General features: G+C 38.2%; 1 protein-coding gene across 3 annotated transcripts in view; it reads right to left on the bottom strand.

Moving 5' to 3' along the window:
* Positions 1-607: 607 nt before the first annotated feature.
* CNOT10 (CCR4-NOT transcription complex subunit 10) overlaps positions 608-27,788 on the bottom strand; it is a 38,929-nt gene continuing 11,748 nt past the window's right edge. The window contains exons 7-20 of one of the 3 annotated variants that reach the window (XM_067291456.1): positions 27,569-27,652; positions 26,440-26,557; positions 24,578-24,727; positions 23,254-23,456; positions 21,621-21,680; positions 19,037-19,158; positions 18,193-18,369; positions 15,910-15,990; positions 8,825-8,938; positions 6,766-6,896; positions 5,950-5,985; positions 5,735-5,862; positions 2,662-2,737; positions 608-900 (exon numbers count right to left, since the gene is read on the bottom strand). In XM_067291456.1, the coding sequence (XP_067147557.1) occupies positions 746-900; positions 2,662-2,737; positions 5,735-5,862; positions 5,950-5,985; positions 6,766-6,896; positions 8,825-8,938; positions 15,910-15,990; positions 18,193-18,369; positions 19,037-19,158; positions 21,621-21,680; positions 23,254-23,456; positions 24,578-24,727; positions 26,440-26,557; positions 27,569-27,652 (1,635 nt within the window). In that variant the 3' untranslated portion in view covers positions 608-745. The remainder of the gene's footprint in view (positions 901-2,661; positions 2,738-5,734; positions 5,863-5,949; positions 5,986-6,765; positions 6,897-8,824; positions 8,939-15,909; positions 15,991-18,192; positions 18,370-19,036; positions 19,159-21,620; positions 21,681-23,253; positions 23,457-24,577; positions 24,728-26,439; positions 26,558-27,568; positions 27,653-27,788) is intronic. The other 2 variants (XM_067291458.1, XM_067291457.1) reach the window with 2 other exon arrangements.

Consider the following 27,788-nt stretch of genomic DNA (forward strand, 5'->3'; position numbering starts at 1 on the left):
CCTGCTGGCCAGCCAGCTCCTTCCCTTCTGTCCAGTTTTGGCAGGCTGCTTTTTGACTGTTACCATGCCCTTTGAGACCATGCAGCAGGAGATGCAGTTCACGCTACAGAAGCGCAAATGCCTGTAAGCAGATGGGGCACTTGCCCTCTCTCACACTCTCTCTCAGCACCCCACCCCCCCATGGTCTCACACTCAAACTATATATATGTATATTGCTTGCAAATATGGTATTTGGTTTGCATTCCCCACCCCCAACCCCAGGGCTGAAGGGGGTGACAGGATTCAGCTTCACATACAGCAAGAACGGAGTCCAGGCTGCTGCAGGTTAGAGCACTACAGCAAGGGAGCACAGCAACATGGGAGCAACAAAGCCCAGTAAAGACTCTTGTTTGAAGAGTGAGTTTAGCTCAAATACACTGGAAAACACAGTGCAACTGCTGCTTCAGCAAGACTTCAGTTTAGAGTAATGCTGTTCCCCTTTCAGTTACTTGCCTCTCATCTACTTCCATCAAAAAGGGCAGAACTTAGCAAAAAAGTGGTTAATGAAATATGTAAGTAAACTGCCATTCATATTTAAAAACAGATACAAACACCTCCAGGCATGCCCTTTTGTTCAAGTGTTTTATTAAAAATTTACACAAATGAACACACTCCAGTAATCCTGGTATCCAGGTATCCTAGATTAAAAAAATATACAAAATCCCAGGCCCTCGTGGGAAGGGCAGCAGCAGGTTCAAGCATGACCTCACTTCCTTTGAACAGTGGTGAAAGTTGGCATCTGAATGGGCTGGATTGAGTGGACTGGCTGAAAAACAGGCTTCTTCCGCATGTCAGAGAGTGTTTTCACAGAAGGGAGAAGCTGGTTTCTCTTGATGATCTGCAATGCCAGCTGAGTGTTACCTACAAGACAACTTCCAGTTAAAAACAATACCTTTCATTCAAATTCACTAACTGCTGTCCTCAGAATGCAGCTGAAGAGCTGTGGATTCAATTCCCTGCCAGTGTTGGGTCTGGACCATGTACACTAGCAGTTTTCCTGTTCAGTGAAATGCTGATACAGTTTACTTTTGTTTAATATGTTTAACATCTTAAAACAGCAGTATTGATTGATTCTACCTAGTCTTAGCTACAGTTCACAAGAAACATCAAGCTTTAACCTCAGAGCTAGAAGATACCACAGCACCTTCTGAACTCCTGACGGGCACCTTTTCTCACTCCCATGCCCATAGTGAGACTCTGGATCACCAATTCCTCACAACTCAACAGTACTGGCACTACTGCAAGTTTCAACTGTTCATAAAAGGAGAAAAACAACTTTCAACTGCATGGAACATCTATTAAACAACAATATAATTGGAAAAAAACAGCTCTTTGTTAAAAATTAAACCTATAAAACTGTAGGAGAAAAAGTGGCAAGTTCTGAAAAGACAGCTTCTTCCTTTTATCAAATACTGTCCTTTCACAAAAGCTTTGCCATCTATGGAACAACAACAACAAAAAAGTCTTTAGCCCCTTTCAGTTTTATTTACGAGGAAGGAAATCCCACTTCATACTCTCTTCTGCTTTGTACTTTTTGTTTAGAGGAACATTTTTTTTCCAAAATTCCAACTTAAACATCTGTGTAAGAGAACTTTTTTTTTAAAATCTCAATTCTGAATCCAATTAGGCAAGTCCTCCCCTTGCTTGTAATGCAAGATAACTGAAGGGGAGCAAGTACACTGAGCATTTCACAGCACTCAGTATTAAGCCCCAAGGAGCACAGGGACATGCCCATGGTAGCTTCAATGGGGCAGCTGTACCAGCCTCCTCACACCACACAGGTCAGGTGCAAGGTTTCCAGTTCTTCCTCATGCAGGTTTTTCATGAAAACACGGTGACCCTTCAAGAAGGGTTTTAGAACAGGTAGTTACCAATGTTACAGGCTTTGTTACTGTTCTTGCCCCATAGCCCTTGACATGGCTTCTTTGTAAAGCTTGGACTTTAGTTGTTGCCTTTAATGAGAAGCCTTTCAAGCCCCCTTTTTACAGTACAAACCTTGTTAAGGACACAAAAACCCTTACTACTCAGTCTTCAGTTTCCTACAACTCAGTAACTGATGGGGTTTTACTGAGCTTTTCCAGTGCCACTGATTTCTGGACAGAGATAAAGTATGGAAGATTTCAACACAGAAGATGAATGTTTAGAAAGTCAGGACTGTATAAGGATTGCAGTAAACAGTTTTTCAGGCTTAACAGTAGGAATTGTCAGCCAACTACTACATTTGAGGCGAACTGCCTTGTACCAAAATGCTCACTGTTAGGAAGCCCTAAGAAACCAAACATTTGCAAATAATTACTCTCCCAATGACTCCATGGAAGCAGGGTGTAGGTACATGGAGCCATAGCAATGTAAAGTGGCAACAAGGCCTGAAGGGTGAGATTCAAAATACTGGCACAGTGTAAAGACTATGAATGATAACACTACGCTCTTCCCCATAAATCCCAAATCTAAGTCTACAGTATATTTTAAGACTTTATTCTAACATTTTTCCTATGAATGTTAGCTGCAGATTTCAAAGAAAAAATCTATAATATTAAAAATGCCAGAAGTTACATTCAACATTGCAGTTTACATATATTAAAGTTTTATAATGTTGGATAAAAAAATAAGTAAGTTCTTTACCATTCTGTAATTCAAGATACACAGCCAGCAGAATAGCCTCTGGAGGGATCTCTTTGGGATGGATCAGTGAAGCAGCCTATTGCAAAGAAGAAGGGGATGGGAAGAACAAGTGCTTAAGACACAAACGTCCTGCTTAAAGAGAGAGCTCCTTGACAAGACTGTTAGCATCATGGGGGGGGGGGGCACAGAAATTAATAAACTAAGGAAGATTCTTCCAAACTAATACACTCCATCAGGTTCACACATGCAAGGAGAGACTGAAAGATTATCTGCCTTGTAAGATTGTTTCACACTAATTAGCAGCACCATCTGCTCTATGCTTATGTCAATATGAGTCAGTAATTCTTGGGCCAATCTACAGGCAGTTTTCTGATGAGATGACAGGTGAATGTAACCTCCCTTGCTCTGAAGTTCAGAATTCAAAGTTAACAAGGATCATTCAATAGCTTTCCATATGAAATTTTTCAGCTATGAAGTCCAGCAGGCCATCTTCTACATTAGTTCCAGATCTGACTCTCCACCCTATCTACAGTATACTGGGCACATACCATGAATTTAATTTGGCTTGCAGCTAAGTCCCTGAGCTTCAGCTGACAGGCAATGGGAGCTGAGGGCCTCTGGAACAAGACAACTCGGGAGAACTGCCTCCAGTCACCCACCCTACTCTGTCTCACCAGCTTCTACACCTGGAGTCAAGCCATGTATCACCAGACTCTGCTTCTCATTTCCTCCCATTCAAACAAAAGAACCCTCTTCACATTTAAGTCTTAGTGGAAATAGGGAGGAGAAAGAAGAAAAAAAAAAAAAAGAGCGCTACCAGTCCTCTGAAAGGAAAGTGTTATTCCCCTCATCCTTTGCATTCCCTCTTGCCAGGTCACTGAACATCATCATATTTGTGGTTAAGTATCACAGTGCTTCTGCTGGGAAATGCCCAGCCATGAACAGAAGCAAAAAAAGACAAGATAACACAAGGAGGATGAGACTGTGTCAGAACTCATTTCTCTCCCCCAACTCTGAAACTTGCTATTTTCAACTACATTTCAAATGTGAACATTTGATATTACCAGTACAAGGATGACTCATGATCTCAATAAGATCAAATCCTGCAAGTCCAACTTTTCCATAAGTGCCCAGTCTAGCAGGCAAGGGGGGGGGAAAAAAAAAGAAAGAAAAAAAGACTCACCCCATTTGCCTCTATTGATCTGTGCAAATAAATTGTGTTAGAGACTGACCCAGCTTCTGAGAAAGAGAGAACACATCTGCACAAATGGCAAAAAGGTAACAGGACTGATTCCATGTTAAAAACAGGACCAAGATGATGATTTGCTACAGGGATACCTCGTACTTGTGCCTACATCTTTCTAAATGAAGCTGATGGCAGAGCTGTTCACATTTTAATACCAAAAGAAACCATTTAGTTAACAAGCTAAATAACTAGCAGCTGATCTGGCCATCCACTTAAACCTGGTCAGGGAAAACTGGTCTATACATTCTTTCACACCTGGCAGTTCAAGATTTAACACCTATGAACATGGGTCTACTCTACTTAAAGAGAGGGAGTGAGCAGCTCCTGACAGACCTGATCTCAGCAGATCTCACTGGGGACACAATTTGACCATTGACAACAAGGATCTTTTTCATCCCTCCAGAATCCGAACTCTTCTTAGGGGCTAGGGGGAACTACAGGAGCATAAGAATTAGGAAAACTGAAATTCCAAGCTAATCCCTTTCCTCAGTTTTCCAAAAGAAAAAAAAGACATTCTGGAAACTTAGGCAATTACTGTTTTCTGTCTCAAAACAATTTTCATGCAAAGGTTAATATCTGAAAGCATCCAGGACCTGACCTGCTGTACCACCTGGCTTAAGAACTCTGAACCACCATACAAATATTATTCTTTTAAGAAAAGTCTTTCCCAGGTGGCTGTCAGAATGAACAACTGGTAAGTAAACAACTTTAAAACTATCCTTACAAACAGTTTTAGACAAATACTGATGAGTATAAGTCTAGAATCCCACTCATAAATTAAATGCTTTATAATAATTCTTTTGGCTTCTATTTTGCAGCTCATCGCAGCCCAAGTTTACCAGCCAGGTGAGCCACGTACCTCCTTCCAGCAATGGATGCGTGCTCTCCATTGTGCCCCCTCATACCATATAGCTGTGTCCATTGTACATGCACAATATAATTAATGTGTGCGTGCAGGACAGAAATGAGACTTCCCCAAAGCACTGGATTTATTGTGGATGCAGAGACCAACTATGCTATACATGCACAGATGGCCTTACACTGGTTTGGGTACAGCCTAAGCACAAACACCTGCCCAACCGTAAGAGGCCTTGGGAGAAAAAAAAAGCAAGATGACTGCCTTAAGCTGTTGAGAAGAGCTTCAGAGAATTTGAATCTGTTCAGCTATACAACTACTATGAAGTAATTTGGAAGACTGCTGTTTCATTTTACAGCACAATAATGTATTTGAGTAGTCTTCTTGACAGACAGGAATGACTGCAAAAAAGATGGACACTGAAAGAGATCAGTCCCAGCCAGGAGAAGAACTGAATGACACGGAGTAACTAAAATGGTGAGTTTCAAAAGCAGTACCTCAAAATTCCTGGAGAGAGAGGCAGGTACGAAATTTACCTCTAGCAAAAATGTAGTTTGTTCTCACAGCCCTAAAGTTAACAACTTAGACTTTGACTAACTGATTAAAGAAAAGTACACTCAAGCCCTCAAGAACTTTCTCCCCTGAAATATGATGATTACTATTGGACCTTAAAAAAAAAAAAAAAAAAAAAAAGTGAAATGGCTTCTTAGTCATGTTTCACTACTTTGATGTGATCTAGGAAAAAAAGTGCTTCCACTGTCATACTAAACTGTTTACACAAATAAGAAGTTTGGAACACCCTTAAAGTTACTTAATACAGATTGGTCATAAAGACAGAAGAGAGCTGCCATCACAGCCAAGGCAGCAAATAAACCTGACCTACGAAGTCAACAGTATTTGCAGTGATGTGAAGGGCACCTTGAAGGAAGCACATTTGTCCATTAAGCTGTAGTGAGGTTTGTTTTACATACCTGATGGAGGCACTTTCGAGCTTTGTCATATTCACTCCTCAAGCAGTAAGCACTTCCAAGGTTAAACAACATCATTGTTCGTGCAGATGTGACTGAACTGGGATAACACTGGGGGGTCTGCTTGCCAGCTGCAATTAAAAAAAAATTCACACTTCCATCCTGAGCTGGCCAAGATAAGTTTCAGTACTCTGCTGAATATGATGGCTGGTACTTACAAGATTCCATCGCCTCATTTTCTCCTTTGTCAGACCCTAAAAACAAACAAACAAAAAACCCACAAAAACCATTATGTTCTGTGAGCTTCTTTTTGTAAAGCTTACTACAAAAATTATAGTTTCATGACAGCAGGTACAAATTTGATTCTCCCTTCAGGGTCTGACATTGAAGAAGGAGAATGTATCAGTTTGTTCTAAAGTTTACATCACTTAAGGCTTCCTATCCTTAACGTTTTGCTTCTCTAAGAACTTTTTACATCTGCAGATGGGTAATAAAGCTTGAACTGCAGACACATCACTCAGATCAGAGCTGCTGTAGAACTAGTTACACACATGAGCTCTGAAGTAGTTTTCTGTTACAGAATACACGCTCCCAACTGGAAGTGTTGCAAGAAGATTAAGATACAGATTAACTATGTTCTCCCCATTCCTATCTCTCAATAAACAGAGTAAGTGAACTTGACTTATACTCCAAAGCCTGGTTTAGAGACTAAAGAGCTGGAAAAGATAAGGTAGGAAGCCCAAGCTTAACTGTAATTGTATATTTAACAAAAGAAGCTTTCAAAAGCGATGCTTAAACAAGCCAGAACACTACAATATACAGTCCTATTTATATTAAAGCATTAGCCACTTCAAAGGAATGACGAACATGCAAAAGACAAACCAAAAACAAAGTAGGAACTGAAGAAAGCCTGGAAAAAAAACTAAGCTTTCACAACAAGATATCTTAAAAATCATTAAATTTGTATACAGAAAGTTAGAGCAGGAAGGCAGCTGAAAGCACAACCAGTTGTAATCAAGTGTGGATTCATTAACCTTGATCTTGCTCATTTGAAGAGATCCCCAGGGAAACATCAGTGACATTCTCAGGGTTCAAGTGAGTGATGGCATCAGATATTCTGTCTAGAGAGATGAGAGCTTCAGCTGCATACAAATGCCCAAGAAACCTGCAAAACCAAAGGGGCATGTACAGATGTCAGTGCAACAACCCCCTGATTCACTGTTACATAAGAGACACTGTATGAGACACTTATGTCAATTTTAAATTCTAAATTTAAATTCAAATTTAAAATTTAAACCATATAAATTGATACTTAAGACATCTGCACAGAAATCAGCTCACTCACAGAAGTATTGCCCTAATACCTAGCTCTGTTATTTGCTGATTTTAGGCCCAAACTTTGCAAAAGTTCTGCACCTGAATAATGACAAATAATTCATACACAGGAATTGCCATTCCAGCAAGACAGTACCTTGGTATGACTTTATATCAGAGAAGTAAAAAGTAATCCTTACAGAAACACCCCTGGGATATTGATAAATGTATAAATTGAGATGTTAAGTAACATTACATTCAATAACAACGGAATTAATTCTGTAAGATAGCTGCACTGTAAATTTCTAAGGACAGCAACTACATGGACTTGTCCATAGGGCACAAATGCCTTTCCAATTGCAGCTCTGGCAAAAGAATCAAACAAGTTTGATGTTTGACATTTCTAGTTCAGCTAATTAGCAACTTCCCTTTTCAACTTCGAAAGAGAAGGATTCCTGTTGATTGAGGGCATAGTTAGTTCGCAAATGCTTAATATGAAACAAAAGTTGAGTAAAAAAGTTCACGCTCCTATGCAGCTGTATACAGTACATTTCAAATTAACTGTATAGCTTATTGTAACAATTTACTAAACATTAGGCAAAATAACTGATCTATACCACATACAGAAAGGTAAAAGGATCAAACAATCATCCAAAATAACTTTTCCCTTTAGATCTGTTACAGCAAGTGTAACTTCCTATATGCAATTTATTTCACTTAAAGCAGGAATTCCTGATCTGCAGTATTCCTGATCTGCACAAAAGCTAGCTTTCTGGGACTAAGATATGTGGCTGTCTTTGTCTTTACAAATAAGATTACATAGCACTAATACTGCCACTTATATTACATAGCGCTAATACTGCCTTCATGAAACTGTTACCTTTCAAACTCCTCTAAAATCTTGCTTACAGAATGACTGTGCAAAAAGATGATCTCCTGCAGCAGTCTCAAGCATGGAAGTCAAAGAAATTAATCAGCATGGACCGTTTTAGAGTATATGCTGCCAGCATATAGCAATAAGCATGTTTTAGCTTGCTCTCTGTGTGGGACCTGCTTTGAAATATATCATTACTGTCATAAAAACCTCTCAGATATTTTATCCTGTGTATGACCTAAGACTTGAATGCACAAACAAGGTCAAAAGGATGGGGCTAAAGCTCCCTTTTTTGAATTCTGAAAGACGTCTGAGAATTGGTGAGCAGAAGCAGAACAAGTTTTGAATATCTTCCCAAAAACACAAAATGCCAAACGAGAACTGAAAAAGTGAAACTGAAGAACAGATCCTGTATCAGCAACAGCAATCGGTACCCCCAAGATCTGGAGCCCCACTGCCTAAGCAAGCCTAACCCTCTCAGGATGCAGTGTCAGGAGCAAGTTTTCAGCAGCATGCTGGCTTATGCAGTTGTCTACACCCAGCTGCTAATTCCTGCCCCCTGTGCTGTACCAGCACAAGCACACGCAGCCCCACAGTGAATCAGGCCAGAGACCTGACAGTCCTGCCACTGAATGGGAACTATGGCCGAAGATTCACAAACAGCAACAAAAGCAGTGGCAGAATCCAAATTATGTGGAATTCGTATACAAACAAGGGGACTCACGTTCCTGTGGGTCAATGAACATTTTGTCAGAGCTTCAACAAGAACAGGAGCAGGCCAAGCAATTCAATTCTTTGCATCGGATACAGAATTGGCAAGCAGTTACAGACATTGGAAGCTTCAACTCAGCTCTCTCCAGCAAAAAACAGGGCTGAGAAAGAAGAAATGGTTATGTCAGACTTACTTAAGAGACCCTGACAACTTTGGCTGCTGAAGAAGCTTATCTGCGTGATTCAATGCCATAAGGTTATCACCCAAAGCCAGAGCAACGTAAGCACTACAGGCAAGTATTGAGCACCTGGAGGGGGAAGAAAAAAAAACACAAGGGGGAGAGGGGGGGAAAAAGCCAATATGTTAAATGGAGAATTCTATGATTCCAAATGCAGCTGTGCAATTTCTTCTTTAATAAGTGTCCAGCAAATCCAGATAAAGCCATACTAACGGTATTTAAGTACAGAGTAAAGAAAGAATAGAAGAGCAAACTGCACACTCCACTACATTCTTGCTATGACTCAAATTATTTTAAAGATTTGATTTCATTTTCATACAGCAGCATTTCTGACTTGATTTATACAGAAGATAAGCAATAAAAATGCTGTTCACCTTATATATGAAGTTAATATGAAGTTAAGATGTTAAATAAATGGAAGGAATATCCACATACAAAGGTAAAATGCCATACAGCATCACTACATTAACATTTAGTTCTCAGTGGAAGTTATCTTACATTCAAGGAAAGAAGTATTTTGTATTACTGAATTATTATGCCTCTCAGAAAAAAAAAAATCACCCTTGAACTATGCTCCATGAGATAGTAACAGCAAACATGCAAAAGATTTAGTTAGGTTTAAAACACATTTTACTCTAAAAGTAGTCACTGAATGGAACACAGGTTTTTGCTAAAACAAAATGCAGTGATCTCCATTCATCAGCAACCATCGAGAAACTCACTCACTCAACTCCACTTTGGTTTTGGAAAAATGAAAGACATTTAAGTGTTAAAATAATAAATCATAAACCTTCAACAATGGCTTTATATCAAACTACAAAAGAAAGGAGCTAGTCTTTCTTTACCTGAATCGCATGCTCTGAATTAGGAGATACATACAATATGTTATATAGGTATAACTCAAGGACCACCAGTGTGTGCTCAGTAAGACTTTGAAATTCAGATCATTAATAAGGGATAAAGAGATGGACCTCACTACAAATGACCTATTTTTCCCCATCAACTGTCTCCCTGTCCCATTCCTCTTTTTTTGCCTTTGGTTTTTGTTTGCAGTTCTCTGCCATTCCCTTCTGACCCAACCAAGGGTAACAGACTGTGGATGCTTGTAACATACAATCCTAAAGATCTCCTTGAACCGCAGAAACAACAATCAATTACATTGTAACATATTTCACACTGATATTTTTACAATGTTTGTACACAGGGAGACAATAAAAACTTACAGAACTGTAATTACAATTTGAAGTTTCCAGATTTGTGGTAAATTGAGAGCTGTAATCCTCTGCCAAGAGTCTGATTGACAGGTGGCATTTTGTTGCTGTCACAGATTTTTGTACGTTTCCAAAAGCACAAAATCTTTGACAGCTCTTGTAATGAAATCTTAACGACTCACATCTTCCATCTTCAAACAATAATCCCACCTCAGGATATCATCATTAGGCCAAGCTTTACAGCTTGTAATAATTTCCCCTCCATATCCCTTGTCTCCCCCTTAACAAAGCGCTTGGGGATATTTTCCACTTCGGAAGACATCATTCACACAGGCTGCCTTGTCCTCAGGGCATAAACCTTTGCCTGCCTTGCCCCGGGACTCCTCGCTGCGCGCGTGGGCTCCACTCTGCTCCAGGGAGGACGAGGGGATCCTCTTAGTGAGGTCTCACGTTGAGAGACTTGCAAGGAGAGCCTTCGACTCCCCTGCCAGTAGGTGGGCTATTACAGCGCCAACCTTCTGGCAACTGTCAAGCCCACTTTTGGTCCAGCAGTAAGTCATGTAATTCCTGGCAGGACCTGGGGTGCCTTTATTCCTGTTTCCCAGGAGGCATGCTCTTTAATTGTGTGCAAGCAGGATACGAAACTTCTCCAGTGTTTCTCCCCACCCCCCCCCCACTTCCTCTTTACCATGCCCAGATGTCACATCAAATCTGAACACACACAAAAGCCTTCAAGAAAGAGAGGAAAGCTTCCCCCCAGCTCAAGTCCTGAACCTAAAATATTTCTGAAAGGCTAACTGTGGGAAGGGGGAGGGAACCGGGGGGGGGGGGGGGAAATCAGTATAATGGCCTACTTCCAACTGGCCCCTCTTCTTCTCTGCCTCAAGGAAGTACAACTTCTAAACAAGCAGAGATGCTAAGTTTCATCAGCTAAATACCTTTATACACAAGTCCAGGCCTGCAGAGATGGTTACTACTGCCCTTTAAGTCAGTATTTGTCTTCTAGTCATCGCAACTTTTTTAAAGCCTATTTGAATTTGTGTTCTCAAAAATAAACACAGAATCATACAAGAAATAGTCCAGCGTAACTGAAAGCCGTTCCTCCCCTCTAAGGACTCATCACCATTTAAGATCGAAAAAGTTTCTTTGACCGAAGTCATCTAATGAAGAAGAAAACACTCACATTTTCTTACTTGCCTTATTATTCTCATCACACACTTGGATTCGTTGTTGAACCAGCTAAACCAAATGCTCAGGCGATCTGACAGTTAATCAGAGCAGAAGAATTGCATCACAAGGGAGAAGACAAACTAGTTTTTCACTCCCATCAGGGCTCTGACAAAACTCCACAGGTTGCCTTTAAGCACGGGAGGCTTCCAGAATTACTGAGCCTCTACATTCCCTAAATAAAACTGCCTTTGCCCTAGGAAAAAGAAAAATGTTTTTTTTTTAAACTGCCAGATTATGTCAAACCACCTCTTGTATAGGTCTAGGCAATAAGATTTGTCAGCTGACACTGACTGCCAGTTCATAGAACCTAAACTAGACATTTGTATTAGCTTAATCCACAGGAAAAAGGCTAACCAGGGCAAATCCAGTTGCTTGAAATTTATTACAGAAGATACCAAAAACAGCATTTCTAAACCATTTGGACAGTATCACTAATCTGAAATAAATTTAGAACAGCTAATTAAGCACAACAGTTGACATCAACTACCTGCTTTTCCTGTTTTGATACAGGCACTCAAACCAAAAATACTCAAGCAAAAGAATGTAGGTGGAGATTATATGAAGGGGAAATTCAGCATCACTGAATGGGAGATGGAGGACAACTATGCAGTGGCTGGAAGTGAGGAAGAAGAGGGCGAAACAGTGACTGATGATAATCATTGTAAGCTTCCAGTACTGTGCTAGGGCCAAACAGACCACTGCAGCCTTTGAACGGGCAAGTGAGGCAATGCCAGTAGGTGGGGAGATGAGATGGGACAAATTGGTGAAGATGGTCATTACAGTACTACCTGTGGGTTTGGCAGCGATGCCATCGCTCCTGGAATAGCATGTTCAACACTAGGGTACACACACACTTACTAAAATAGCAACAACAAAAACCAGTGATGGGCTGGAGATGGTCAAGGGAAAAGTCGAAAGAAAGAAGAAAAAGATGGTAAAACCGGATCACACACACTATAGCAAGGGCTTAGAGTTCAAATCTATTGAGGACAGAGGCTAATCAAACTACTCCTTCACCTCTACCTGCTTCAAAAGGCAAAATTAACGTGTTCATACAAAGTTATTCAACCTGGGGAGAAAGAGGCTGTACCAAGGTCTGTTGCCATCTATCCACCTTTTACAATGAAATAAACAGAACTTTCCACATGTAGCACTGTGGTCTACAAGAATTCCTTTGGTCTTGATGTACCCTAAGGGAATTGGGTTGTTCAAGCATATTGAAACATATTAAAGACTGAAAGCAAAACAGTTGAACTGGCTTCTCGGAGAATGAGAAGCTAGGAGAAGAACAGTTTATAAGCAACTCGGGGGGAAAAAAAAGAGGGGGGGGAAATCAGCATTTCTACTTCTCATGCAAAAATTTAAGCAACAACATTTGGTGTCCTCAGATGTCTGCTTTTCACCTTTAAAACCTTTCAGTTGAAGTACTTCATATTATGAGAGTAGTCTGTTCAAATAATTTGTGCGCGAGTACCAAACAAATGGCATACAAGTGTGGGCAATTACCAAGTAGCACAGGCATGAGAGGGGACATATAAAACTTGTCTAGATGGTATTTTTACTTTGCCCCCAAAGGGTTCTTAAAAATAAAGTCTGGCATTTTAAATGCTCTTTACTGCATGCAACTGCACAAAAACATCTAAAAAAGAACATTTAAATTCCCCATATCAGTACTGGAAACAATGGAGATTTTTCAGTCCACTCATTGTCACCAGGATAAAATCTGAAGTGTACAGACGTTTATCCCTGAGGACAATCCTTGTCAATATTTAGAAATTTCTTTTAATTTTGCCTGCCTGGACAAGAGTTTTCATCTTCTCCCTTAGCTCCTCAGTGAGCAAGACTGGAGGAAACACTAACATTTGAGTCTACCAAATGTTGTTTTCCATAGCTATGTACAGAAACCTAGAAATAGTTTTAGTGAAGTCATTCTCCAGGGACGCCTAGTCCTGTGGATTTAACCATTGGTCAAAGCAAGTATTGCAAAAAAAAAAAAAAAAAAAAAAAAAAAAACAACCAAAAAAAACAACCAACCAAAAAAACCCCAATGCTTTTCCTTTCCTTTTATGATGTTCTTTACCAGAAGCAGTGTAATTCTTGCTAAACTGACAAGTTTTTCCTGACACATTGTCAGGTTTCATCAGTAGGTAACAATAGCCAATTGTGCAAGAAAAGATTACATACTTAAAAAAAACACAATGTGACACCATATAATTTTGACATGTGGCAACATTTTTAAACAATCAGAAAAAAAAACCACTGCTTTTCACCCAATGCCTTCTGCTTCAAGTACCACACTTTTGCACCACCTCAGAATAAATAATCAAGGTCCCAGAAAAGTAGAAAAGTCTCCTCACAGATTCCTGCTCAACTGCCTTTAAACGAATACAAGTAGATCTCCTACCCACACTGGCATAAAGTAAAGGTGAAGCTGGTCATTATAAACCACAGGTTACCTGGAGTTAGGCTGAAACAGTGTGTTTACCCAAGAGTTTAAGTGGGAAATTGCTGTATGCTTTGTCCCTAATGGAACCTTAAAACAGATTTCTTTTGTAACAGGTGCCAGCTTTATAGTAAGAGGGATTTTCAACAGGCTGGCAGCCACCTGAAGCAATTAACACTGTCAGCAAGTGATAATCTTGCTGCAGAAAGGTAAAGAGGTTCCAGATAACACAATGCTCATTTGGACACATGGGAGTTGTTCTCTTTGGAGAGCACTTAGACTGCTGAACAAGTAGTTTAAGGGTCTTTGGGAACAGGAAAAAGACTAGAGTCACATTTTATCACTGTTCTTCCATGGTAGGAAATTGAGTACCAGGACAGAGGCAATTTTTCCTTCCATTCTATGGAAACTACAACTTGTTTCAGGTACAAAAGCTATCTGCTAAAAGGAATACTTCTATTTTGCCATCACTGTCCCATGTCACCTGTTCTAGAAGGAATTACATATTTCATGTGGAATAAGAGTTCAAACAGAAATCAAGTAACAGAACGGATGCTTGCATTACGTGGTGCCAAGAAACTTAAGGCTCAGAGGCACAATCAAGCTGCAGCACAAGGTATTTTATACCGTGCTCAGCAGTGGAAGCATCTAGGTATACTGGCCTGCTACAAAAGCAAAACCAAAAATACTAGCTTAGTCCCATTTTTCCTAATGAGCCCTGCCATCTTCTGTCACCCTCACATTTGTCTTAGACCTGCTGTCAGTTGTCTACGCAGTACTGCAGCAAACCAAGAACAATTTAACAACTGTGAAGACTCCACAGTAACTTAAGGTTTCTGAGGTGAAAAGGCATTTGTTTCAAGATTAAAATTAATGGATCAACAACAAAATAACAAGACTTGGACAAATGAAGTTGAACATGTTAGGTGGAAACCCCCCCCCACCCAAACTGTAATATACTCATTGCAAACTTCCTTACTCTAAGTATCCCTCTCAAAATGCAAAATCAAGAGAGAGAGAATTCATGAGATGGTAAAACACATTAGATGTGCTTGGTTTGTCAAACTTACAGTACTTCATAATCACTCATGGAAGAACTATACTGAGAACTAAAACATCTACAAGATATACCTAAGAGCTGCCATCACCTCCTATTCATTAGCTAAGATGATACTGTAGTATTCCTAGAAGATTTATTATCTTAATATCCAAGTAACATATAAAGAATTGATAATGACAACTAATAAAACTTTTAGTGCTGGACAGGCTGGTGAGAAGGAAAAAAGGAAATAAACAGAGATGAAGAGGGAGAAGGAAATATTAAAGATTATGTCCCTTGGCCAGGTGAGAATTAAGTGGGGGGGGGGGGTGGTGGAAGAAGGGGAAAAAACAAAGCAAAAAACTCATACCCCCTCACATATGTCCATCTCTCCTCCCCACACACATATGGTAACACCATATTTAAATCCTAGTCTAGACAAGGCTTTAGAAATCCTACCTAAACAGACACAGCAAAGTGGAAAAAATAATCATCAATGAGATTGTTTTAATAGGTTTTAATAGGTTTTAGTTGTCTTAACCTTTCAGTGGTATGCATTTTTTTTTCTTTTTTAATATTGTGGCAGTTCTAAGTAATGCAAAAAAGTTGGCTTTTGATTCAGTTTCTTTGCGAGCACCATTCTGATGTGAAAGCAGCATAGCTTGCTTTTACCCCTTCTGATTTTTGTTCCATCCAGGAAGCATGTAATGGGGGCAAATGTCCAAACTAGCCTTACCAAGGCTTTAAATGGAAAAGGTACCATACTGTAATTTCCATCCTTTCCACCAATTACAAAAGCTATCATCAGATTTTTACCTTCTTCATTTATGGGACTCGATTTTCCATTTTTGGCAGGCCTATAGAAGTGGGACCAAACACAGACTGATCTACCATGTGAATTAAAGTTCTGAGGGGTTGTTTCTTCTTCTAATTCAAAGCCTTGAGAAAGGGAAGCACATACTTGTAAAAAATAACTTATCCTTAGATTAACAGCTACAGTGCAACTTTGAAAGCCCCATACTTTAAGAAAAGTGGTAAAAGAAAGCGAACAATGACTCCAAAATTTCATACCACAGTTTGAGAGGTTCATCTACTTGTGAATATATTATTTACTTGCCTTAAATTTTCTAATTCCTGTTTCTTCAAAGGTGAAGAAGGTGGAGCAGCAATGAATTTATCCCCTTCATGACTTTTATTGCTAGAATAAAAACAGTATGTTAGTTATGAGGAGTGACTACAGAGACTTAATAAAAAATTCTCAGTGCAATAACCATAAATATTAATTCACTTCATTTAAAAGGGTAGCAAAAACTCTACTGAGAAACAGGGAACTGAAGCTATGTAAAAATTGAGGCTAAAGCTCGTGCCCTAACCAACCTATTTGAGAGGGAAGAAGGGGGACATTGGTTTGTCAGTCAAATCCTTCCCAGCAAGCAATCTTCCACTTCCCATGGCCTCAAGCTATTTTTGAAGTTCCATGTAGGACAAGTACTCAAAACTCAAGAGATACAGAACTCACTGTATTTGTAGAGTACAGCCTCCCTTCCTGTAAGAAAGCCAGGGAACTAGCTACTCTCCCTAGACTTCCTAGTAATGAAGTACATACATCTGTATCTTTCTAGAATATAGATCTAACCCACACATTTTATTATTTCTTTCTTTTTCTTTTTTCTTTTTTTTTTAAACGCTTCACTTTTTAAAATTAGATTTGTATTTTTGGGGGAGCAAATATTCACTTCATTTAAAAAAAAAAAAAAAAAAAAAACACGCAACTTCTCTCTCCAGCAACCTGAAAGAGAGTCTCCTTCTGGAATAAGAGACTGGAAGAGGAGGTAACAGTTGCACCTTGGCAGTGCGAGCAACTAAGGTCTATTGGAGACAAACAAACAAACAAACCTAAATTGTTTTACCCATTTGAACAAGCACTGAACTTTTCCAAAGCAGAGTTTAATTTCTGTATTGCAAACAGATAAGGTAATTCCAACTTAGATCTTCAAGCCAGACAGTAGGAGAACCCAAGAAACCTGTACTTGATACTGTTGTATATACAGCTCATGCCTTTGCCGAAAATCGGATCAAAAAAATAGCCCTAAGCCACTTTATTATTCACAAGAAAACAGTGAATAAAGTGAGGAATCTGCAGCTTGCCAGGGGAATTTAGCCAGTTCACAACGACCACCCTCAGTACACAAAAAAAAAAAACAGAATCAATCACTTTGGCCAAAGAAACCATTTATTCCTGATCCGTCGCTCTGGTAATGGCGGTAGCAAGGCTATCACATAAGTGTGTTGGTCACTTGACAGGGAAGATTGCCACTGGGGAAAAAGGGTTATGGAGAAGAGCCTTCCCAAATTACTGTAGCAGCAGCAGCCACCTCTTCCCAGCCATGGTCTAGCCCAGGGCAACCTCCCAATACACAGGGACGTACCTTGTGCCAGTGCAACGTAGCATATGTGCAGTAAATCCTGCCATGTGACAAATGGTTCTACTATCTTCTTAAAAATCTATCTCTACTTGGGTCTGACAAAAATGTTGCATTTTTTCCCCATTATTCTTCCTAAGTAGTTCAAGTTCTAGCATGCACACTTTTTCCAGATTAGTTACTATAACTATTTTCTTCTCAAAACAGTCATTCATGAAAGTGCACAAAATAACCAAAGCTCCTCTCATAAAGGTCAGAATAGTCTCTGTAAGCCCAAGATCAATGAAAAAAAACTAAACACCTTCCTGCTATTTAATATTTGACATAAATTGTCCTCTTTTTTTTTTTTTAAGCTTTAGGGGAATAAAAGATTTTTTCCTCAAGCTCCTTTTGGTAAAATGCAGTTTATTAAACAATAACTCTATACTACTGTCCTTCATATCTACTAAACCTAGCTTTCCATTTTTACTCTAAAGCAAACGCAGCGAACAAAGCACACTAGGGCTGAATGCCAAGGCTGATCATGGGGAAATATTTACAACTGAGTTGCTAGACACTTACATATTGAATCAACTACATGGCACAAAGAAAAGAAAAAGAAGAAAATCACTGTAACAAGTGAAACTTCACTTAGAAGTAGAGAAATACCAATATGCACCACAGGGGTGTGTGGGAAAACAAAACATTCACAGCATAGAAAGATACAGACAGTGAAAAAAGGAATTTCACTGTCTAATTTATTAAAGTGGTTTCATGGTAGACACCAACTCAGTATTTTTGTTCTTAAATTAGCATATCAGCAATCAAAACAGCAATCAGTTTAACAATTTCCTTGGATACCACAACACTGCCAAGAGAACTTTTGCATCCTTTACTTTTTCTGCTGGCCAAACAGGATAGGTAGCAGACACAGACTCTCAGCCTAGAGTTACTAAAGAAAAGTTTATACGCAATTCAAACTGTACTATTCTGTTTACCTGCAGGCTTCACTGCTTTCACTGTTTTCTGCATTTCCCCCCAGCTGGTTACTAGCTTTAGACCCATTTTCCTGCTTTGGCTCCTGCTGATCTTCTGGCAGTAACAGCAAGGCATTTCTTAGACAGATCGCTGCAAATTCCATACTGGCTACAGGAATTGCTGAGGACTGCCCATCACTGAAAAGGGACACAGAAGTTAACCAGTGAGTAACAATCCTACTAAATTAAACAGTAGAAGCAGAACTCTAGAAAGACCTGAAAGCAGAAAGAACGTTATCCTAAAATAAGTTAAAACCATGTTTTAATATATCAAAATACTTAATTTATGAACCAAGATGAATATATCCTACTATTCTAATACATCCTGCTATTCTAATACAGAAAGTACACCAGAAGGCCCAAGGAGAATGGGTAGATTTAACTACATGAGACTTGCATGAAATTACGTTGTTTTTCTTGACCTCACTTCTTGAAGTCTTACAGCAGAACATTCAGAATCTTCCCCCACTTTTCTAGAATGCATTACTGAAAATATATTTTTAAATGAGAAAAAAAAATTATATTTCTCTGAAATACAAGTTTCCGAGAAATCAATTTTAAGTTTTAATAACCTTCTGAGTTTCAGTGAATACACAATTAAGCCCTCTGCTGGCCATCATAAAGGAGGCATCCAAACGATGTTTAAATAAGACTCACCAAGCATTTTAACATGCCTCTGCACTACAAGAATGATCCCAAAATGAACAGTTTTTCCATGACAGTTTAGAAAATTCCTGATAAACAGATACATATCCTTAACAAAGCTGTGATAATGAATCAAAGAGCCCAGGAAAAACATACATACTTATAAACGACATTCTGTATTGACTGGGATGCTAGGACTATCTTACGGTGGTAGCCTTGACCGACTATAGATTGCACAATTCCCTTTTTGCTGGGAAGACCTTTAGTTTCTTGTTCTGATGTCTAAAAAAAAGAAAAAGAGGATTAAAATATTAAAGTAGCTGAATGAGAGTTTGACAAAATTACTGGAAAGTTGGAAGAATACTTCGAACCCAGCTAAACTGTAAGAATTAATAGTTTATATGGGTACTGGTTTAGCTCTTAAGTACCACAAAGGATCAGGCACTTTCTATTGCCTTTGCATTGCAGAGGGATTTTACAGCACACAGTGTAACCACGGTTATGTCACAGATTATTTCTGAAAGCTTGTCTGATAGCCTACTGACCTAGTTTCTCCTGTTTTGAAGAACAAACAATAAACCAAGCCATATTAAATAACTGCTATGACATCTAAAGAGGAGCCATGTGATCAGCCAAATAATACTCAGAATTGGTACTGTAACTCATCATCTTCCCTCCATGCTTACACAGCGTTCAAAATACTCTATGAAAAACTACTCAAACTATTCCATGCAGAACAAACTGTAACATATTCAAACTTACGTTAATTTATTAAGAAGATATTTTGGTACACAGATATTCGGGAAGTCAAATGAACTTAAAAACTCCTAATCAGTTCCACAAACTATCTCCACACCATATTTATTCTAATTTTTGCCATGAGCGACCTTAACAACACTGCTGGTAAGTAAAGTTAGTGGACAAGAGTCACAGATGTAAGGAAAAACAGTAGGCATATATTTTTAATATGTTAAATAGGTATCATTTTCCAGAAAGTTTATCACAGTCTGTTGTGAAGAAGAATACCAACATGATAATGGCATTAACTGACAAATTAAAACACACACATACAATAAGTTTGGATATAAAGCATATATTTTGCAGAAAAATATTTTAAAAAACCTGCAGAAAGGGAATCATCACTCATCTATATATATACACTAAAATACTAAAGCAGATGAAAATTTACTTCAGTGAAATTACTTTTCTGTATGAGGTCCAGCATACAAAAATGAATACATATTTAGATATATAGGAATATTATTGCAAATTGAGTTGCAAGGTGAAATTAAACACCTTATTGATTTTAGGGCCTCACTTGTCACATTGTAAATTTATGTTTAACTTAAAAGACACTTCCCCTTCTCTTTAAGGGCATCCAAAAATCTTTTTTCCTCTTAAGATTGCAAAGTTAGGAAACACCAAACTGCTTCTATGATGCAAATTTAAGCTCCCTGGTACACCACAATCATCAATATTATGACTGTAGTATGATGAAAGCTAGGTTACAGGAGCCTGACATCATCTACTGCTTCAGGTGGGCTGCAGTAAATGAAGAAGTGCTCCATGAGGGTTGGTCCTTCCCTTTTCCAGACTGTTAAACACTGTCCCTGTAAAGAGGACCCCAGCTTTTTTTTACCACAATCCATATGCTAATCAACTCTCCCATACCCAGCTTCCCGGCAGAGATGATCAGTTGTGTCTCCTTTATTATGTGTACTTTGTAATCAGTAGGATATACACCTAAAATTGCAAAATGAGTAGGAAGAAAGCTGTCTTTCATGCATTCACTGTGGTCTATGAAACTAAGTACCCAGATCTGTGAGACAACAGGTAACACACTGCACAACCAAAGTCGGTGCATTTTTTTATGCAAAACTCTTGAAGCTTCAATGCTCCATCTGTAAAATGGGAGCAACAGCAATCCTCCTCTACAAAGCTGCTGTGAATAGCTTTTAGTGTTTCTGAAATGCACAGACCCCCAAAATAATGAGCATCATTGAAAATCTCAAGGGAGAATTATGAATTTTGTGTTTATAAGGATTTGTGTAGTGTGCAGCAAATAAAGGCACAGGAGCCACCCACAGAGGGAAAACAGTGAATTCGGAGGAAAAATGGAGTGAATACAGCTGTTTATTCAATTAATCCCACCCATCCTGTGCACTAAGTGAAATGGGCATACTGTGGAAATAACTGCATGGGAGCATGTAATTATAGATTACATTGTTACACCCACAAGGGAGATGAATTACAGTTTCACAGGAAATCAAGTATGACATCTAATTTCACCAATTGACTATTTTTGTGCAGTTTTCTGTTCAAAAGAAAGGGCAATCTCACTCAATCCTACTTCTCCCAGCCCTCCGAATTTTAGCACATGGGCTTATGCTAAACAGCTGCGGATGAGCATGCTGAAACCAATATAGCCCAACGAGTATGCAACACATCTACTGGCAGCAGGCTTCCACAAACTTTGCCAAAGGAGGAACAACAAGCCTCAGCAATTACGGATTCACCTCCCCAGCGGCTGCGACCACGAGGACTTCAGGGGAGAACGCTGGTCTCAGCTTCCTTAGCCTCTGCCCCTTTTAGGCTAGCCACACTACAGTTTTATCCCTCTCTACCTCCAGCAGCAACTGAGAGAAGAAATAGCGAAAGCTTAAATGAGAGATTTGGCTGCATGCAAAGAAGGAAGATTACATGAAAAGATCTCAAAGGAAATCAGACTGCATCTTGTTACTTACATCCAGTCCTCTAAAATGAAGCCATATTTCAATTTGGATGGTGTATTTATTGTAGACAAACTTAAACGAGAAATTTGTATTACTTGTACATCACGAAAACTAACTGAACAATTACTGAATGAAACTTTAATTGAATAATTAATTGAGAGTCACAGGAAGGAAACTGCTCTATAATCAAATATTTTAGTAGCCCTCTGCAAGATTCTTTGCATCCTCCAATAAAGTTCCAGGCACTGGACATACTGCTATATTTTGTTTTCAAACAAGATTGACCACCAGTCTAATCCAATAGCCACATTTATAAAAGCATTAAAAAGTTAACCTTAATGAGTGCTAGAACAGTAACAGCATATTTTCAGTCATACCTTAAATCCTAGTATCTGACCTTAAACTAGGTATAATGAATCTCTACTGGACAGGCATATGCTTTCTCCCATTACTCTAACTAAATTTCAAGGTAGAACCTCAATATTTCAGAAGCTACAATGCAATTACTGGAGACTAAACATAAAAATCTAAGATGCTTCAGTCAAACATTTTCCAAGAAGGAAGAAAAATCCTTCCTTGTCAGAGCAGCAGCAGCAACAAAAGCTATTACAGTTGTTTCTGTGCATCAAACCTCCAAGAGAACATCAAATTATGGATTTCATATATATTTCATATATATTTCATTCCTGCATAATTTCATTATGCAAGAGCAGCCATGAAAATTTTCCTTCCTTGGGTATTAGTCAAATTGGTTACTGACTCCAATCTCATCTTGCTATTTCTGCAATCCAATAACAGAAATGCTTGGAAGAGCAGAACTTAGTACAGAGAAGAGAACAGATCTCATACAAGTTTAATTCATCTGTTCACACCAAAAAAACCACAACTTACATCAAATATACATAAGCCAGGATTTTGCTACATATTTTAAATGAGTGTGGAAAGCTAAGACATTAAATATCCATAAATAATAGGTCACACAATGTTAATATCTACATTTAAGTAGAGAGCATTCACTATAGAGAAAGAACATGTTGCTTCCTGTTAAAAGGTGAAGTCTCATTAGAGAATAATACAAGTTTCTCTCCAAATAGTATCTTTATTTCTAAAAATTATTTCAAGACAAAAGTTAAATCCTCAGATGATTTGGAGAAATCTAACATGCTTAAAACTAGTTTAGAACTACCCATTCGAATTATGGGTTGGAATAGCCTAAAGGGAGTGATGGTAAATTGCCAAAGAAAAATCATGTTAAACCAGTCTCTCCAGCAAAAAACCTGTAACTTAGAGGAAGAGCTGTAACAGCCACTTACGTGCTTTTGTTTTATCTCATGCTAATCTTTAGAATAGCCCCCTCAAATTCTTCTGATCTTAGAAAAGTCGATTAAGCACTGGGCCTCAAGTCACTGTTTCTATGGAACAAAGAGACAGTGTTTTTCTTCCACCTCTGTTGGAGCTTCGGATTAAAACACACGCGCACACACACACGCATATAAAGAACTAATCTGGACTTACATAGAGGTGTTGCAGCATCAGGCCTATAACATACATAGACCAACTCAAGGTATTATTTCTTCTCTTTTGTGATCACACGTTTTTCAAAACCACCATAGTTTCAACAAAAGGAATTTGCAAATCTACTTACCCCTTTATTGGCAGCGATGCAACATTCTGCTATTCTCAGCCAGAGACGAGGGTTTGAGTGATAAACCTGAACTGCCTCTATCAAGCATTCAAAGGCAGCTAAGGGCCTCCCAATATGTAAAAGCTGTATTCCACAGTTGTAGAGCAACTCATACCGTTTATTAGTCAGTAGTGTACACATAGGTCTTCCTGAGAACTTTTTACCTGCGGAAAAGGATTAGACAGTTTTGGATATGCAGCTCAGGAAGGCTGAAAACATAACCCTTGGGGTGGGGGGTGAAATACACCCAAAAGCTACCAAACCCCTTCTTTCTTTACAGAAATTCAGTAGCTTCCCTCTGTAAATACATTCCTTCCACAACAAAGCTGATCCCCAAGACAAATTCATCATATTATTAATAAAAGTTAAAGTAAATTAAATACTAACTACTTGTGTATCTTGTCACTCAAGCTAAATCACGTTATGAATCTGGAATTGAGTACACACCTTTGTTACTCTTATAAATAAGAAATCTGTTTTACTGTTAACAAGTATAAAACATCTTCTGTCTTTGCACTGTTATCTCAGATTGCACTACAAGAGCAGGGCAGGTGGGGAAACAGCAAAAACAAAGTAGGAACTAGATTTTAAAGAAAATGAAAAATGAACAAATTATCACTTCATCATGAAATCCCTTACTTGGAAGGAAAAAAATGAATTATTACTAACCAAAGCAAGAAAGCTTTTTTATAATATTTTCTTCTCTTTGGCTATATCTAAGGCAATAGTAGATGGATAACTAAACAGTGGGTAAATTTTTCTCATACAAGCCTGTCAACTGTTCAGTAAGAAAGTTTCAGATAATATATCATCTTCCAAATATTAATTTAACAGAACTGTATATCAAATTTTCTGCATCAAAGATTAACAAAAAAAAAAAGGTGTCCCTCAAGCTTTATGCCCTGGTGATACTATCTACTGTAAGCAAGACTAAGTAATGCCTTTAATGGTGTATTAATAGGTTACAGAAACTTTTTTTTTTGGTCAGATCTCCCTGACTGACAATCAAAGGTTATAAACAAGACAGAAATAATTGCTCCAGCCCCACAGCATGCCAACGAAAGCAAAAAAGGGACACGTTTTATCATCATCATCTGTTTCTCACAGCAACAGCAACTATATACTGAAATCAAGTTACATTTAGAGTCCTCATCTTCTTTATTCCGTCCTCTGCAAACAAATGGAACAGGATTTTTTCTGGTAATTACTGAAAGCTTATGTCATCTGTTTTCTTGATTTGCCCACCCCTTTTCCACCACCCGTTTTCATCTCTTACAAGTCTTACCTGGATCTGAACTACCTGTTCCTAGCTGTGCACACACATTATCATTTTCTTGCAAGGCTTTTTTAAAGTAAAAAATTCCTAAGTTGTGCTTTCCCATAGCAAAGTGGATGCAGCCAAGATTGTTCCAGAACATGCACCTTAAGCATTCACCTGAGAGAACACCAAAAGATCATTTTGATAAACTGAAACAGAAAAGTATCATTGAACCCACAAAACACTCCCTCCATTCTCTCACGGGTTGGCATATTATGGTATCTAATTAAACATGTTCTTCAGCAAGATGTTCAAGGATTATGAAGTTACTGCCTTACAAATATTTTAATAACCTATATTTCTGTATATCAACCTACTTCTCTTGAACAGTTCACTTGAAATGACTTAATAAGTAAGCAGCCAGAGATTTTCAGGTCTTATGCATCACATTCCAGAAGAGCCACATTACAAAGCCAATTTGGCAGACTGCAAGTTGAAGTAAATTCATCTGGAAGATTTTGTAGTGTTTCATATGCAAACACTTCCAGTTTTGTAACAGATGACTCTTGTAAAAAGGAAATTCTTAAATGACATTATCTGCCTAAATTTTATAAAACAAACAAATATGTTCATCCAATCATACAAATAGGAAAGAAAGCTTGGAGATTGAAAATGCACTCTCCTTCTTAAACATATCATATTTGGGTTACTGTGGGCAGTTTCTTCTAAATAATAAAACACAAAAATTAAACTTTTGACTTATTTGCTGGTAACTGAAGTTTCTCAGGGTTACCACTGATTAAAAAAAAAGTTTTTCCAAATAAACTAACCAGATGTTACTGTAACTGCAACCTAGGTGATGGAGTGAACATTCTATAGTAGCTCATGCAAAAAAAGTTACTTGAAAATATAACTTTCCACAGTATGTCAAGTTACAAAAAGGGCTTTTTAAGCATAAAATATTGTCAGACAGACAAGTTACAGAACATTCTAAAAGCAGTTTCAAAATACGGCATAATCTGCATTATGGCAAATATTTTGAATTAATGTTTTCTAAATCAAGAAGACTAATCTGTAAATACAGAAATTTCTTAAAATATTTACTCAGTCTTGTGATATTCCCAGGGCATATTCTATGACTGCCATCATCTAGTTACAGACACAGGTGCATAGACTATTAGATAAAAGTTCTCATGGCACAAGAAACTTAAAAGTACTATCGCTAAAACAGTAAGCACAGAACCAACTGAAGTAGAGAAATTCAGTAGTTTCACAATGTAAGTATTTTTAGAAAGCTTAACTCTCTACTGACCCAAGACACAGCTTTCTCTCTAGATTTTTCAGTATTTTTCCACTGATGTTTTAAACAGTCAACTATAATCTCAAATGTTTTTAAGTAAGAGCATACCAAAAAATATATAAACACACACACACTTTCTGGGTATGAAAATAAATTAAAATGGTGTACAGTAGAAGTCAATCCTTAACACTTCATGAAATATTTGAGTTTCCTCACAATCATTACAACTGCTATAATATCCTCCCTGGGTACAACTTGAAATCTCATTCCTAGATCTAGGAGGTTGCCTTTTTTTAACATGTCCTGATTTACTAACCCAAGCAAGAAGCCCTGCAAATATTACATTTACACCTTCATAAAGTCATTTTCCTAGACAGTCTCTATGCCGTGAAAAAAACACTCAAAAAACCCCACACCACAACCACGTAGCTGAAGAATAACAAGAATGAAGAAAACATATGGGATATAAAAATCATGACACTTTGGGCCTATTCCTTTAAGTAATTATTTATATTCTTAACACTGAGTAGTCCCATTCGTACCACACTTTCACATGCTTGCAGGATGAAGGTTTTCTCTTTTATTTTACCTGTTTTCATGAAGCCTGGATGTTCAGCAATATTTGCACTGTTCAAAAGTTTGACTGCTTTCCGATAATTGCCTCTCAAATATTCAAAATTGCTCTTTAAAAAGAGAGAAGGAGCTGACTGTGAGGGAGAAAACAAAAAAATCTCTTATTTTATGATTTCTACTGTTAGCGTTAAATCACTCCATAGTCAGCTTGGCCCCTGCTGCCACTTTAAAAAATAGATGGGCTTAGGTCCTAATCATTTCATGAAATAGCATTTCTTTGTTGAGCACGTGATTAACACTCATCTCCCTTGAGCTTCAAAACTATACGTATTTTTAGTTATTGCTCTAAAACCAAACATTATGCTAGACAACTCTGTCATGGCAATGCCTGAGTGCAGAGGATCTCCTTTTTGTTTCATAGGATCTTTCTCCAACCTGTCTTCTAGTACACTCCTCCCCATGCTTCCCTCCCTGCAGAGTCCAACAGCTTCCACCTGGGCTGTGATCTTCCTGATCTGCCCACAGAGACCTCATGATCCAGAAGGATTTCTGTCAAACTAGCAGCTGTTGAGACTGGCAACAAAAGGGAAGTGCTCTCCTCCCATTCCCTGCTCCTCAGTTAATGCAGAATATATCTGGAATGGTGGACGTAATTCTGAGTTGAGAACTCCTATATAAAAAAAGAAACTGCTTTCTAGCAAGAGGCAAGACTCCAAAAGACTTGAACAAGAAAACAAAACAAAAAAATGGAGCACCCCAAAATAAGTCTTCCATGAAGTGGTTTAAATCACCAATGATACCAGAAGATTTTAATTCTCAATGCATAACATTTCTAGCAAACTAAAACTTGGTTCAAGTTGCTTACTTTTAAACTATAAAGCAAGCTTGACCTGCTTAGTATAATATTTCACTGTTATTTTTACATCATTAACAGTAAAGTGCAGTTTGCTGAGCAACTGCAAAAAATGCAAATGTAATTCTATATTATTTACACTCACAGAAGAGAGATTACAAACTCAACTGAATACATAAAGCACTCAAGACATCCATCCTCAAGAGGACTTTTCTTTACATATGAAGTTAGCAAATTCAGTTTTAAGAGAACAGAACTAGATTACAAAAACAATATCCTTAAGAATACCTACATTCCCAGCCGTATTCATAACAGACTTGATCTCCCTTTTGCATGCTTTTAGCGACTTCATCTGGATATAGGCTCTCACCTTATACTGTTAAAAAAGTTTGTTAAATAAAAATAAATTGGTCAGCTCTGCAAGATGAACCATAGCTAGATTTATTACAGAATATTACACACACATCTTAAAAGAAGTTATAAACAGCTGTTTAAAAAACATTCTAAAGAAG

This window comes from Apteryx mantelli, chromosome 2 (assembly GCF_036417845.1).
Source record: "Apteryx mantelli isolate bAptMan1 chromosome 2, bAptMan1.hap1, whole genome shotgun sequence".
Taxonomy (NCBI): Eukaryota; Metazoa; Chordata; class Aves; order Apterygiformes; family Apterygidae; genus Apteryx; species Apteryx mantelli.